This window comes from Amblyraja radiata, chromosome 14, assembly GCF_010909765.2.
Source record: "Amblyraja radiata isolate CabotCenter1 chromosome 14, sAmbRad1.1.pri, whole genome shotgun sequence".
Classification (NCBI taxonomy): Eukaryota; Metazoa; Chordata; class Chondrichthyes; order Rajiformes; family Rajidae; genus Amblyraja; species Amblyraja radiata.
In genome coordinates this window covers 35204992-35221727 of record NC_045969.1, presented here as the reverse complement: position 1 = coordinate 35221727, position 16736 = coordinate 35204992, and the positions used below count along the sequence as shown (strand labels likewise).

Sequence of the window (16736 nt, the reverse complement as noted above, 5' to 3'; positions counted from 1 at the left end):
TAACTAAATAGATAAAGGTTTTTGAGGAGGTGATGAAGGTGAGGTGATCGTAACTGACTTACCCATGGAAGACAGAGGGTAGTGGTGGAAGGGTGTGGTTCTGGCCGGAGGTGTATGACAGGTGGAATGCAACAGGGATCTGTGCTAGGACATATAGAACTACTTGGACATAAATATAGATGTGTTGGTTAGTAGGTTTGCAAACAACACCAGAATTGGTGAATTGCAGGTGATGAAGGTCGTCAAAGGTTACAGCAGGATTTAGATCCATTACAGAAATGGGTGAAGACACTGCAGATGGAGTTTAATTCGAGCAAAAGTGTGAGATGTTCTAACTTGGGAGGTTGAATCTAAGGGGAAAGTAGTGGCAGGATCCTTAACAGCAATGATTTACAGGGGAATCTTGGAGTCCAAGTTCATAGCTCTTTGAAAGAGGCAATACAATAGATAGCGTGGTTAAGAAGCAATATGGTTCAATGGTTCTTTATTGTCACGTGAATGAAATTTGATTTACCATACATCATACAAAAAAAAGCAACAAGATACATAACTACATACAGATTAAACATAGACTTAAACAGCAACCACAGCGTCGTGTGAGAATCCCGGGGCACACAGCATAAGTGGAGACCTACAGCCATCAGTTCAATGTCCGGGTCACACACACGCTTCTTCACGACCATCTTGTTTTTCGGCGACCTCACATTCCCGACTGTGATGGAACACAAATAATGTATACCTTAGTTCCTCCTTTTCTCCTGCGGTCGGGGCAATCGAAACATCCGCAGCCGGGGCGATCAAAGCTCCCACAGTCGGCAATCGAAACCCCCATATCGGGGTGATCGAGCCTTCCGCACATGGTATGCTGCCTTCATAAGTCGAGGCATTGAGTGTACAAGTCAGGAAATCATATTGCAACTCTATAGGACTTTGGTTAGGCTGCATTTGAGGTGCAGTTCTGGTCGCTCCATTATAGGAAGGATTTGCCACCCTCACCTCTCTTCCAGCTTTCTCTCCCCCTCTACAATTTGTCCGAAGAAGCGTCCCAACCCAACTTGCTTTGACTTTGACTTGCTCTCTCTGTAAACCTTCACAAATATGCCACTTATTATGCTGCTTCTCCTCATGGCTCCTAGAGTAATGGATCACTGTATTGCTAAAATCTGTGGTGTGTTTGCCCTTTTCACCAGTCATACAGCATGGCCGAACTTCGTCCACGACGACCACGATGCCCCATCTAAGCTAGTCCCACTTGCCCACATTTGGTTCATATCCCTCCAAACATTTCCTGTCCATGTGCAATGTTAAAGGTTGAGGCTCACCACTATAATTGTATTGGGAAAATGTCATTCACAGGAAAGTTGCAGGGTCAAGTATTAAACTTTACCACTTAGCCAAGTATAATGTCATGGGCTATTGCTTTGATTAAAGGAGACTGAAGTTTGTGATTAAAGAAAGCGTTGACTTGTGTTCTGAAAGCAGATGATCAAATACATGTTAAACAGCTGTTGGCTTTTATTTAATATGTCAGTACATCCTCTAAAGTTCTTTATGGCTCTTCTTGTTACTTTCTTCTAAAACAGAGGAAGCGTGAACTAAAAGCAAATGAGTGCGGAAAGTACATAAACCTTTAAACTGAAGATTAATGATTGGTTTGGAGATGCACTTAAGTGCTCGCCCTTCCTGTGACCATGAAGTATTTTTCTCTTATTCTATAATAACCCCACATTATCCTGTTATCTATCATTCATAATAGGAATATAGCTCACCTCTATATCGTTATGAGACAAATCAATTGTTTTGATTAATCCCTCTGAACTTCCACTTTTCACTAGAACAGCCTTGAATATCTCCATTCAATAGTGCGTGTAATCATGTAATGTGAAATATATTAATCTTGTGTCTCTATATTAATCTTACCTGGTAACTAATCCTTGAGTGTTAGCTGTCCATTACAGAAACACAGTTGTGAATGATGGTTTTTGATGACCACCACTCAAATTTGATTTAGCTTGGTGACTGAGTTTTACTAGCTGGCATATCAATAGCAGGTGTCCACATTTTCTGGTAAAGACGGACAATTAGAGAAATATTTATCAGAAACAACCAAATTGCATCACCTTAATCCTGCTCATCGTGGCATGGGAACAATCAATAAAATGCTGACCTTCCCGGCAACGTAGTCATCCCAAAGATTGTTTTATACAAATAGATTTGTTAAAACAAATGTTCACCTTGGTTTTATTAACAATCTTAGTGTCTGTAATAAGATAAAATATCTAGGGCATATTATTACAGAACAAATGACAGATGATGAGGATATTTATAGGCAACGACGCATGCTGTATGTACAGGCAAATATCCTCTTGCGTAAATTTGGTGCGTGTGCAGATGTGGTGAAGATGTCGCTATTTAGAGCATACTGCACACCCCTCTACACTGCGCACCTGTGGTCGAACTATTTAAAGACAAGTATGCAGAGACTAAAGGTGGCATACAACGATGCCATGAGAACACTGCTAAGGCAACCTAGAGGGTGTAGTGCCAGTAATATGTTTGTGGCTGCTGGAGTCAGTACTTTAGAAGCTATCCTAAGACACCACATGTATAAATTCATTTGCAGGATAAATGACTCTAAAAATGTGCTTATTGTGGCCTTGACAAACATAAGGGTTAGCACTACACGCTACGAATCCCAGTTGTGGAGACACTGGTATCGTTGTCTCGTTGTAGGACATTGATCATCTTTTAATCTGGATTTTTAACTTAAGTATTGTGGGTTTTTGTTAAATATAAATTATGATGTTTTTATGTGATATACCATGATTTTATATATATTTATGATATTTGATATGCAATGCATTTTTAATGTAATGTTGCCCCTTGTCTGGACCTTGAGTCCGTAATAAAGTTTATTATTATTATTATTATTATTATTATTCGGGAGCTCTGGTGCATCTGGTCCACTGTGAAAATAAATCTGGTAATATGTCTCTCACAGTCACAAGTTAACAAAAACAAGCAATTTCCTATGCTCTCTGTGAAGTACAAGCATAGAAAACCGAGCTCTACTAGATTTGACCCAGTTGTCAAATAGCCACTTAGACCCATCCATTGAGGAAGATGCAGGGCTGGGGTTGTTGATAAACCACAGCGGGTGATGGAGTTCAGCAACGCTGGTAGCAAGACACCGTGGGCATCCACCTGCGAAATTGAAATAACCACAATAGCATGTTGTATTGTAACACTGTGAGGACTGCCACTGAACTGATCCAGAAGCCAGAGATTCACTTGAGTTGGTTTTCCCGATGAATATTTTCACAGAACCTTTTGTCCTTTCAGCTCCCTCTCTGGTTGGGTTTCTGAGGAAAGACTGGGCATCCCAGAACAGTATTGGTCTGTCATGGCAGGAACCTGAGCATCCAAACGGAGTCATTCTGGACTACGAGATAAAGTACTATGAAAAAGTAAGGAAAAGTCTTGAAAATATCACTGCAAAGAACTCATTGTCTTGAGGTATTTCACAGCTTACAAGTGACAATCTCACAGTGAGACGTTTGATGAACAGTGAACAGTGTAATAATTTCAAGCGTTGATTTTAAATGAATTAAAATATCACCTTCGCGGTTAACATTCTACGTGTTAATTTCTATGAAACAAAGATCTGTTGATATTCGATCAATGTTTATATTAGTTTAGTTTAGAGATACAGCGCGAAAAGGGTCCTTCGGCCCACCGTCTGCACCGACTAGCAATCCCCGTATACTAGCATTATCCTACACACTAGAAACTATTTACATTCTTTTACCGAAACCAATTAACCTACAAAACCTGTATGTCTTTGGAGTGTGGGAGGAAACCGGAGCACCCGGGGAAAACCCACGCTGTAACAGGGAGAATGTACAAACTCCGTACAGACGTGATGTGAGTAATTTTACGAATTTTGTTCATTACTAATAATAAATCTCAATTCAAATATGGATCAGACTTACAGTAGATGTTAATACACCAGAGGGCTCATTGACATCGCAGTAATGAGGTCATCCAATTGTAGGAACCTGATGATATGCACAAATATTCTAAACTCAGTAGTTTACATTCATCAAAGTGAATTGTGATTACAACACTGATACCCATTTCTTTGTGTCTAGTGGATTTTTTTGTTAAATTTAAATTAGACTCAAATTTGATTTAAGTTGGAGGCAGCTCATTTGGTGCGCTGCATGACACAGATGTGTGAAGGCATCCACTTTACAAGATTAACAATTAGGATGTCAAAGTATGCAGATAAAAAGGTTCGAAATGTATCCAGCAGACACGATACAGGTTAATGAATCACACTTAGCCAAAACATAAAAAGCTACAAAAAGTTCTCAATGTGAAAATAAAATACTTCCTAATTGATTTAGGGAATTATATATTTTTTTAATGTTACATTAAAAGAGAGGGTGTGGGGGCAGGAGTGCTCAGATTTAATTTAGTTTAGTTTAGTTTAGTTTAGAAACAAGCCCTTCAGCCCACCAAGTCCATGCCGAGCATCGATCATCCGTTCACATTCGTTCTATGTTATTCCACTTGCATCCACTCTACACACTGGGGGGAATTTACAGATGTCAATTAACCTACAAAAGCACACGTCTTTAGGAAGTGGGAGGAAGCCTATAACACCAGGAGGATACCCACACGTTCACAAGGAGAACGTGCAAAATCTACACACAGACAGCACCCGAGGTCAGGATCGAACCAGAGTCTAAGGCGCTGTGAGGCAGCAGCTCTACCAGCTGCGCCATTGTGCCACTCTATGGGTATTCAGGACTTGGAATGAACCGGGAATGGGGTTGAAGTTGATCGGGGATCAGGGCTGGAGTTGATTGACGAGTGGGGAGTTCATGGGAGAATTGAGGAAGGGAGTGACCAGCGAGTGGGAGCCAGATTTGATCAGGGGTCTTGATCTGGGAGTGATCAGGGGTGGATGGACTGGCTGTGGTTCATAGTTTGAGACCAGATTCACTTGGGGACAGTGTTAAGATTTGTGGATGGAATGGGTCGATATGAATGAGTGCAGGTAAGTAATAGGAGACCCAGAGTAGTATGATTAAACCTCGCTGGTATAGGAGCAGTCAGTCACTGGCCCTTCCTTGACAACTTGGCCTAAAACAGCCAGCAGAGATCCAGAGGGGATTTTTCATGCTGACTGATGTCATTTGATGTGTGTCAGGTTGAAAAGCATAATTCATGTTGGGAAGTGCCCAGTTGAATTTGTAGCAATAACATAGAAATTATGCTTATTATATTTCACTCGGGGAAAAGTCCATTTTCAATCACTTAGCAACGAAATGAGCAGTGGCAGCCATGGAAATTTCATACCTTTTAACTTAGCACAAAATAACATCGCTGGTAATAAATTAATCTAACAGACAACAATGCCACTTTTCACCATTCTATCACAGAGCGTTGCAATGGAAACAGAATTCATTATCAGGTTTGTTGTTACGCTTCAGTCCTGTCGCTGTTCACAGCTCTTTCGTTCCCCGGCTAATGTCAAATCAGAAATGAAAATCTAATGATTCGAGTCCAAATTGCAGAGAATTAATATGGGGATTGCTTTAGATTAGATGCAACTTGACATGCACAGAAAGTCCTCTCTTCAGCTGATACTGGCAGCTTGAAACATATAGAAGCCACACAAAAAAAAACAGATAGATGCCTTGGAAATAGCCACATCAGTGATTTAAGCATCAAACCTCACCGAAATGAAACGAGCAGCATTAAAATAAAAAGGAAAATCAGCTCCTTGTCACTCTGCCCCATTTGCTCACATAACAACACCAAAAACAAAGAAGGGAAGTGTACCAGCTGTACATCATAGCATAAACAGATGAAACAGTCCTACCTGTTCCACTGTTTGTATCCTTGTATCCCTCGTGTTAACCCAGCCAACAATGGGCTATCACCGGCTCCACCCTTTCTGAGGTCACCTGTTGCCGACCCTGATTTGTTCTGGCCTTATCTAGCCTCCAATCTACTTTCAGTCCGAAGAAGTGTTCCTGACCCAAAACGTCACCTACCACTTTTCTCCAGAGATGCTGCCTGACCCGCTGAGTGACTCCAGCATTTTGTGTCTATCCGCAGTCCCATTTTGTACGCATGTAACTTTTCATATATCTCAGCACATATGGGAGGAAATTCTGAGTCCAGCAGTTCCACGCAGGTTGCGATATTATTCCCATAAATGATAGAAGTTACAGGAAAGAGAGCAGTGTAGTCCGAGCTCACCAATCATACCCAAGACATTTGGAGCGGCACGGTGGTGCAGCGGTAGTGACCCACAATGGGTTCTGTCTGAACGGAGTTTGCACATTCTCCCCATGACTGTGTGGGTTTTCTATTGGTGCTCCGGCTTCCTCCCACACTCCAAAGATGCACAGATTTGTAGGTTAATTGGCTTCGGTAACATTGGAAATTGCCCTTAGTGTGCAGGATAGTGCTGGTGTGTGGGGGCATCATTGGACGGCACGGACTTGATGGGCCGAAGGATCTCTTTCCGTACTGTATCTCAAAACTAAACTAAACGTGGCTCACAGTCTTTTCACTTACTCCCAACTGTGTATTTTATAATGGGAAAAGATTGGATTGCCACGGAACAACTGCACTGGACAGTAAAACGTATTTTCATCATACTTTCAAAATGATTTAACACTTATTTTCTAATACACCCTTGTGATAGAAGCTTTTAGTTTAAGATAGACACAACATGCTGAAGTAACTCAGCGGGTCAGGCAGCATCCCTGGAGAAAAAGTTTAGTTTAGTTTAATTTGGTTTGGAGATGCAGCATGGAAACATGCCCTTCGGCCCATCGAGTCCACGCCGTCAAACAAACACCTGTACACATGCTCTATCCTACACACTAGGGGCAATTTACAGGCCAATTAACCTCCAAACCTGCATTTATTTGGAACTAGACCAAGGGGACCCGTTGGGTCCCGTCCCCTCAACGCACGATTGCGGGGGGGGGGGGGGCGGGGCGGCCTTAGGTGTCACACACACACACACACTAACCACCCCCCACACCCACTAAACCCACCTTGATATTATATGAATATAATTAATTCGCTCCTTTCACCCCATCCCCCGCCCTATCCACTCAAGCATAACCCCCAACTGCGCAGGCGCGGCTAGAGAGGGGAGGGAGAGGGGGTAGAGGGGGAGAGGGAGGGGGTAGAGAATGAGGGATGGGGGGGCGCGTGGCATCACAGGGGAGGGCTGGTTCCCGAATGCAATACTCCACCACCATAGGTCCCAATATTCACCACTCCCTAGATGGAGGGGGGGCAGAGAGGGAGTGGGGCAGAGAGGGGGGGGGAGGGGCAGAAAGGAAGGGGGCAGATAGGAAGGGGGGGCAAAGAGGGAGGAGGGTGCAGAGAGGGAGGGGGGGCAAAGAGGGGGAGGGCAGAGATGGGAGGGCAGAGAGGGGGGGCAGAGAGGGATGGCCTCCTCCCCCTCCTCTTGAGGTCCAATTGACTCTCAAGAGAAACCCAAACTGCTAAAACACATCACGTCAAACCTAAGTCGCCCGTCACCCACACGAACGCCCTCACAACCCCCTCTTCCCACCCCCCCACAACCCTCACCCCCTGCCTCCACACCCCTCTCAACCCCCCCTCTCTCCCTCTCTCCCCCCCCCCCCCCCCCCCCCCCCCCCTTGCTCTCTCCCTGCCCCGGGGAGAGGGTAGAGGCAGCATCTACCCCGGTCGTAGATCAGGCCTCCCTATCAGGCGCCGGGCCCAAGCTCGGCTGCGGCCAGCGTGGTCCAGAGCGAGGCCCGGAGGGATCTGAGGATGGTAAAAAGCAGCGGAGGGCCGGCCGATCGTGGCCACTTTTCCACTGCGCTTGTCCGCGGCCGCCCTGTGATAACGACCAGCAAAAACGCACGTGGTCAAAGGGAGAATGTGTAAACTTCACACAGACAGCACCCAATAGTCAGGATTAAAACCGGGTCTCTGGTGCTGTAAGGCAGCAACTCTACTGCTGTGCCATTAGGCCGCCCCTACCTAATCTATCTTGTTTCATTAAATTAACAACAACAAAGGTTTGTTCTTTCAGCAAGCATCATTCTGGCACTCATGAGTATAGGCATTCATGAGTATAGGCACTCATGAGTATAGGCATTCATATTCAAGAGAGCAATAATACTATATTTTCAGAAACTAATGAAGTTTGATCATTGTTGGCATGGACGACACAGTGGTGCAGCGGTAGAGTTGCTGTCTCACAGTGCCAGAGACCCGGGTTCGATTCTGACCTTGACCTTGGGTGCTGTCTGTATAGAGTTTGTACGTTCTCACTGTGACCTACCTATTCTGCCTACTATATTCTGTTGTGCTGAAGCAAAGCAAGAATTTCATTGTCCTATCTGGGTCACATGACAATAAACTCTCTTGACTTGACTTGACCCAAGTGTTTTCTCAGTGTGCTCCGTTTTCTTCCCACACTCCTAAGACGTGCAGATTTGTAGGTTCATTGGCTTAGGTAAAATTGTAAATTGTCCCTTGTTTTAGGATAGTGCTACTCTATGGGTGCTCTGGTCGGTGTGGATTTGGTGGACCGAGGGGCCTGTTTGATCCCTGTACCTCTAAAGTGTAAAAGTCTAAAAATGTGGATTGCAGATTAGCTTTGATGGGGATCCTTTCTTTCCTGACACTAAAAGCACACATTGCTGCTTTTTTCCCCTGTTAAAATACATCAGGTCTAACATTTTTTAAACTCCTTGTAAGTGGGCCCAAAATTGTTCATTCAAGACTACCCAAACGCACATTGGGTTTCTTCTGTAAACTAGATAGAGAAAATGTAATATATTGTGGTCTCCATGTTTCCCTAAGCGCTGAGCATTTCCACAAGGTCTTTACATCAACTCTATGCAGTAAATGGAAGTGATGGTGACTGATAATGGAAGATAGTTTGGTCCTTATTGGCATATCAATAAGGTGAGAGGGGTAGAGTTTGATGGAGGTGGGCAGGGCATATTTATTTGCACAGAGAGTGGCAGGGGCTTGGAACGCATTGCCAGGGGTGGTAGTGGAGGCAGATACGATAGTGACATTTAAGATGCTTTTAGCTAGGATATGGATCATGTACAGGCAGATGAGATCAGTTTAACTCGGTTTGGTTTAGCTTAGATTAATTTATCCTTGTCGGGTGTACCAACCTGCCATCATGTTCATCACAAACATTATGGGCTGAAAGGCCTGCTCCAGTGCTGTACAGTTCTATGTTCTATATTCTCAGGACGGCAGGAGGTGGTGTCAGGCTGGTAGACCTTTGTAACCAGCAGCAGATATTGACCTTCTTGTAATTTATTCCTACTCTTATGCAGGAACACGAACAGCTCAGCTACTCCTCCACAAGATCCAAGTCTCCTAGTGTAATCATTAATGGACTGAAGCAGGCTACGAAATATGTATTTCAGATCCGTGCCCGAACTGCAGCTGGATATGGCCGTTACAGTCAGAAGTTTGAGTTTGAAACCGGAGATGAATGTAGGTTTATTTGGATTGTTGATCATAAATATTTCATTTATTATTTCATCACGTGGCGACTTTTTTGCCTTGATCTATTTAAAGGTGCAAATATAATTACCGATTTTACAACAATCTGTAGTGGCACCAATTAAATGATTACGAATCTTTATAATTTCTCGTTAAGGCTATTAATTCTTATTGGGCGGTCTTTTCACCAAATGTAATGTTATTTTCCTGATCATTTCAACACGTATATATTGTCAGCAGATCACAAAGTGCTGGAAGAACTCAGTGGGACGGACAACATCTGTGAAGGGAGTGGCCAGGACCACGTTTTGGTCAGGAGCCATGGGTTCTGACCCGAAAAGTCACCTGTCCTTTCCCTCACAAATGTCGCCTGACCCACTGAGTTCCTCCAGCACTTTGTCTTTTGCTCACAATTCCAGCATCTGCAATTTCCCGTGTCTCCATTATCAGCAGGTTATATTCTTCGAATCTGTATCCAACTCAGAGGAACGGGCATTTCATATTTTTTGTCCCCTGATGTCTAGCTCATATTTCATGGCTAATTCAACTAATCTTCCACTGTACCATTTTTACCTGAAATCGGATCATTTAAAATTTCATACCCAAATGTATCAGAGCACAAGTGTAACAAACATCAAATGAATTGCAATGCATAAAGGAGGTGTCATATGCCATATATTATAATTTACTGTTTTTATTAAATTGTTGTCAAGAAACAAAATATCGCAGACCAGAAATCTGAAATAACTTTAGAAAATCTGAGAAAACTCAGCTGGTCAGGCAACATCTGATGGGAATTCTGATGATAGATCGTCAACTTAGTCATAGAGTCATAGAGACATACAGCTTGGAAACAGGCCTTTCGGCACTTGTCCATGCTGCCCAACATGCCCTATCTACACTAGTTCCACCTGCTTGTGTTTGGCCCACATCCTTCTAAACCTATCCTTTCCATGTACCTGTCTACCATATACCTGACTATAAGACTAACGGAAAAATTAACTCCAGCATCTTCCAAATAAGGTTTCCTTTACTGACTGCTTTAATCTTTTTTCTTAATTGGCTGGTGAATACCTGAGACAAAACTTTGGTTGTTCACCACGTACAAATCCCATTTTGGGAAAGATGTTGTCAAAGGAACTTGGCCATCAGGAAGCTGGACACAAAATGCCGGAGTAACTCAGCGGGACAGGCATTATCTCTGGAGAGAAGGAATGGGTGATGTTTCGGGTCGAAACCCTTCTTCAGGATAATGGGTCAGTTTTTTGCTACTTTCCCATCAAATTATAACGTGAAGAAACAATGAAGCACAAAGGCTGCTTTATAAAAGAAGAATACAAAGTGCTGGAGTAACAGAGGGTTGGACAGCATCTCTGGAAGACATGGACAGGTGACGTTTCAACACAGGACCCTTCTTCAGGTTACAATGTGTGATTAATGTTATTCTTGTGATGTGGCCGTGTGCTTCACTAACAGCTGAGCTTCCAAAGCAAAGGCAGATATTAAAGCAAACACTAGCCTTCTAAAGTGCTCTCCCGATCTGAGCCATTGTCAAGAAATCAGGGAGTAAAATGATGCCTGGAGTCGTCAGGGATGACCACAATGCTGTAGAAACAAGGAACTGCAGATGCTGGTTTGCACAAAAAGACACAAAGTTCTGGAGTAATTCAGCTAGTCAGGCAGCATCTCTGGTGAACATAGATGAGTGACATTTTAGGTTGGAACCCCATAGTATTGATTTTGATCAAATTAAACCATTGGAAAACATTGAATTATACTTCTGTAAAATACCATTTTAATACATGCATATTTGCAGGCAAAGAACCGTCAAATCAAACAAAACAAACTAAAACCTTAAGCTTTTTTTGTCAGATCCACAAAATTTGATTCAATCTTGGACTGCTCACAGCAAAATACCAATGTTAAAAAATAGAAGGGTCCCAACCCAAAATGTCACCTATCCATGTTCCCCAGAGATGCTGCCTGACCCGCTGAGTTACTCCAGCACTTTGTGTCCTTTTATGACCACATTACTGACCATCTCTCAGCATAGTCCTCCTCCATTCTTGGTAAGGTCCCTGTTGATGACAATCCCTGTTCACACGAGCCTATCATCTCTCATTTCCCAATCAAGGGCAGTCTTAACCAGAAGCCACTGCTTTAAAAGCTCCCACCATAGCCAGAGATTCCGCTGCATAACGTTGGAACCAATGTGTGGTATCTGTCCAGAGTGCAAGTGTGCTTATTTATGTTATTATATCCATGTTAAACTGTACAGATCTGCTGTGTAACACCACTATAATATGCATTTTTATTTACAGAAAAAACTTAGTTAATGAGGTTCTCCAAAAGTGAATGAAGAAATAATATGAGTGTGCAAAATGTTATTGATTTTAGAGATACAGCATGGAAACAGATCCTTCTGTCTATCAAGTCCACATTGACCATTGATTAAAGGGCGGCACAGTGGTGCAGCGGTTGAGTTGCTGCTTTACAGCGCCAGAGGCCCGGTTTTAATCCTGACTATTGGGTGCTGTCTGTGTGGAGTTTATACATTCTTCCTGTGACCGCCTGGGTTTTTGCTCCGGGTGCTCTGGTTTCGTCTCACATTCCAAAGACGTGCAGGTTTGTAGGTTAGTTCTGTGAATTTTCCCTATTGTGTAGGATGGAGCTAGTGTGCGGGTGGTCGCTGGTCGGCGTGGTCTCAGTAAGGCCAAGAGGCCTGTTTCCACGCTGTACTTCTAAACCAAACTAAACCTGTTCACACTAGCACCATGTTATTCCTTTTTCTCATCCACTCCCTACACACCAGGAGCAATCTACAGCGGCCAGTTAACCTACAAACCCGCACGTCTTTGGGATGTGGGGGGTTACCAGTGCACCCGGAGGTAACCCACAGTCACTGGACGAACATGCTAACTCCACACAGATAGCACCTGAGGTCAGGATCGAACTCGGGTCTCTGGCTCTGTGAGGCATGAACTCTACTGCTGTGCCACTGTGCTGCTCCAGTATTGTTATTTTCCAATATATCGTCAATAACTTCCATCCATCTGCCAGCGTGTCATTTTCTGTGTTACTGCCCCTTTCTACCACAGTAGGATTCCAGAACATCACAGAGTCTCAGATTGCACTCAGGTGGCCTGAACTGGACCCTTGTTCAAAGTGACCTACAGGAAAGAATCTACTATCTCACTGCACAGCTTGTTTATGACTAGAAAGTAAAGTCTTATTTTGCAGGAGCCGTTACTGATAAATCAGGGCAACGTACTAACTCTGACCTAGAAATACAAGTCTCTGGATGGTTTCTGAGAAAGTTTGACTATCGTCAACTGGAATCACAGATTACCGGTGAGGTTTCCCAGGGCATGTGCTGACCTTAATAGAGAATAATAATTGGGAATGCCATCGGCATTCTGAATGTATACTTTAGTTCCCTTGATCAGTCTGAAAACATCCTGTAATATAGTCTTGCTGGTGTCTTGAGGACAACTTGCTACACCACTTGACCTCACTCACAACACACTACCTAGTGCAGCTTCTCCTAAAGTGCTCTAGGGTGAAAGAAGCTCTCTGAAAAAGACAAATTAAGACAAGTCATCCAAACAATTGAAAGACAATTCAAATTTCTTTTTTTTTTCCAATTGATTTGAAAAAATGTATTGACTTTGAATGCACCAGTTGGTCTGTCTGATGCGAAATCGAATTACATTTCCCCAGGGTGGAAATGTCAAGGACCAGAGGGCATAGCTTTCAGGTGAGAGGGATAAGTTTAAAGGAGGCCTGGCAAGTTTTTACATGTCAAATGGGAGGTGCCTGGAATGCACTACCAAGGGTGGTGGTTGAGGCAGTGGCATAGAAGAGGTTTTTAGTTGGCTAGGCAGGGAATGGAGGAACATGGATCACATGCAGATAGAGGAGATTAGTTTAATTTGGCTTCATGTTTTCACCGTCATTGTGGGTCGAAGGGTCTGTTCCTGTGCTGCACTGTTCAATGTTCTACGTACATGATAGTCACCATTGCTCCTATCCTAGTGGTTTAGACTTCAGAGATACAGCGTGGAAACAGGCTCTTCGGCCCACCGAGTCCGCGCGATCAGCGATCACCCCATACACTAGCACTATCCACCAACTATGAACAATTGAAAATTTACAGAACCCAATTAGCCTACAAACCTGTACTTTGAAGAATGGGAGGGAACCAGAGCACCCGGAGAAAACCTACAGGGAGAACGTACAAACTCCATACAGACAGCACCCATAGTCAAGAGTTGTTGGGCAAACAGAGAGGCTCAGCCACCAGTGAGCAAGAAACAGTTGCTCACCCTGTTGCCATTGTTTGCACTGACCTTAGACCTACTGTTATAAACATGAACCTGCAGATGCTGTCTCACATCGAGCTCCTGTACATCTGCGAGACCAACCGTAGACTCGGCAACCGTTTTGCTGAACACTTGCGCTCGGACAGCCTAGGCCTACGACATCTCCCTGTTGCCAATCATTTCAGCTCCCCTTCCCATTCCCACACTGACCTTTCTGTCCTGGGCCTCCTCCATTGCCAGAGTGAGGCTACACACAAACTGGAGGACCAGCACCTGATATTTTGCTTGGGGCAGCTTACAACCCAGTGGAATGGACGTTGAATTCTCTAATTTTAGGTAACTTTATACTCCTCCGTTTTCCTCCATTGAAAGTCAGTTAACCAATTCCACAGTTCGCAACAATGTATTTCACAGTCTCTAGCCAAAATATGGCCTATCAGGGAGCCACCTTGCCTGGTCATCTGTGGCCGGCACTGATTAATCCTGGTCATTTCTTGCTTCTAGTCGCCCCCTACAATCAGTCTGAAGAAGGGCCCCGACCCGAAACATCACCTATCCATTGGCACACAGGCAGAGATGCTGCCTGAACTGCTACATTACTCCAGCATTTTGTGTCTTATCTTCAGAGTTGCTGTTCTACATGCCATCCTTACCCTGTAGAGTGGACGCTGGCTTTCCCAAAGCAATTGAGCCAACTAACTCACCTGGGCTCAAGGACCTGCAGATGCTGGAATTTTGTGTAGAACACAAGAGTGCTGGAGTAACTCAACAGGCCAGGCAGTTGGGATCCTTCCTTTTTGAGATTTTGATTAGTACGGGTGTCAGGGGTTATGGAGAGAAGGCAGGAGAATGGTGTTAGGAGGGAGAGATAGATCAGCCATGATTGAATGACAGAGAGAACCTGATAGCCTGAAAGGCCTAATTCTGCTCCTAACACTTACAGTATGACCTTATGAGATCTTCCTGGTGGGGAAGGGAGATGTAAAGGGACTGGATGTCCATGATAAAGATGAGGTGAGGAATTGAAAGTAATTGAAGTGTTGCAAAGTGTGTGAGGGGCCTCAGGTGTAGGTCGGAAGGGACTGGGCAAGGGGGGACAAGATAGATTCAAGGTATTTGGCGATGAGCTTGGTGGGACAGGAGTAGAGAGAAACACTGGGTCTGCCAAGGCAGTTCTGCGTGTGGATTTTGGGAAAGCGATAGAAACAGATAGTATGGGGTTGGGATACTAAGGATGGAGGCTGAGGAGGTGAGATCCCCAGAAGTGTCCCGAGCCAAAACGTCGCCTATACATGTCCTCCACAGATGCCGCCTCTGAGTTACTCCAGCAGTTTGTGTTCTACAACAAATTTACCTTGTCGTCTATTGCCCAGAAGGGAACCACAACCTGTTATAGCCCCTTGAGATAAAGAATTAAACTTGGCCAAATGAATCATAGTTCAAAGTTGTGAACATGACTTGAAAGTGCATGAACTGCACGGGTTAAACCTTGATAACAGAAGTGCACTTGACATAATAAGAGATTTCTCAATGTAGTAGCCAGCATGGAATTAGAACATGAGCTAGCATTAATTTTTACAGATGCAGCAATTAATTGAATATATATTGCTACAGTTCATATGGGAGCATCACCATTTAATTATGGATGAACTGAAACACAGAAAGCACCATTTGAAGCCTCTACTCTATGGAGTTTACTTGTCATACGTATTCCTGAATTTCTGGTTTATTAGCTACTAGAGTCACAGAGTCATGCAGCATGGAAACAGGCCATTCAGCCCAACTTGCCCCTGCCAACCATGATGCCCCACCTATCCTACTTCCACCTGCCTGTGTTGGGCCCATATAACTCTGAACCTTTCCTCTCCATGTACGTCCAAATGTATTTTAAATGTTGTGATAGGATCTGCCTCAACTACTTCATCTGGCAGCTCATTCCATACATCCACCACCTTCTGTGTGAAAAGGTTGCTCATCAGGTTCCTATTAAATCTTTCCCCTCTCATCTTAAACCTATGTCCTCTGGTTCTGATTCCCCTACTATGGGTAAAAGGCGCTGTGCATCTACCCTATCTATTCCCTTCATGATCTTTTCAACCTCTATAACATCTTCCCTCAGCTTCCTGAGCTCCAAGCAATAAAGATGCAGCCTGCCCAACCTCTCCCAGAAATAATCAATACATGATTTCACAATATCTTGATAATTAGAGTCATTCAGCACAGATACAGGCCCTTATGCCCCTGTCCCACTTAGGAAACCTGAACGGAAACCTCTGGAGACTTTGCGCCCCACCCAAGGTTTCCGTGCGGTTCCCGGAGGTTGCAGGTGGTTGCCGGAGGTTGCAGGTAGTGGAAGCAGGTAGGGAGACTGACAAAAACCTCCGGGAACCACACGGAAACCTTGGGTGGGGCACAAAGTCTCCAGAGGTTTCCGTTCAGGTTTCCTAAGTGGGACAGGGGCTTAAGGCCCAATTTGCCCATGCTGACCATGATACATTGTGCATTCATCAAATGGAAATAATAATCAATTATAAAGTTCAATTCAACAACTCTTCTGTTCTATTCTGTTGAGACTTACAGTTTTCCTCTCACAAATACCTTTGGTAGATTTTCTTATCCATGTCAGCCTTTGCTGGTTTACAAAACAAAGACAAAAAGTGCTGGAGTAAGTCAGCGGGTCAGGCAGCATCTCTGGAGAAGCCTTCGGCCCAAAATGTCTGTGTCAAACATGATGCCAAGACCATCTCTTATCCACCTGTGCATAATCTATATCACCCCATTCCCTGCATATCCATGTGCCTACACGAAAGCCTCTTAAAAGCCACTATTGTACCTGCCTCAACCACCAACCCAGGCAGCACATTCCAG

At 44.0% G+C, this 16736-nt stretch overlaps 1 protein-coding gene across 1 annotated transcript in view; it reads left to right on the top strand.

Annotated features, from left to right (window-relative positions):
• Nucleotides 1-16736, top strand: part of epha6 (EPH receptor A6) — a 519829-nt gene that overhangs the window by 435159 nt on the left and 67934 nt on the right. The window contains exons 6-7 of the mRNA XM_033033136.1: nt 3343-3467; nt 9375-9537. Of these exons, the coding sequence (XP_032889027.1) occupies nt 3343-3467; nt 9375-9537 (288 nt within the window). The remainder of the gene's footprint in view (nt 1-3342; nt 3468-9374; nt 9538-16736) is intronic.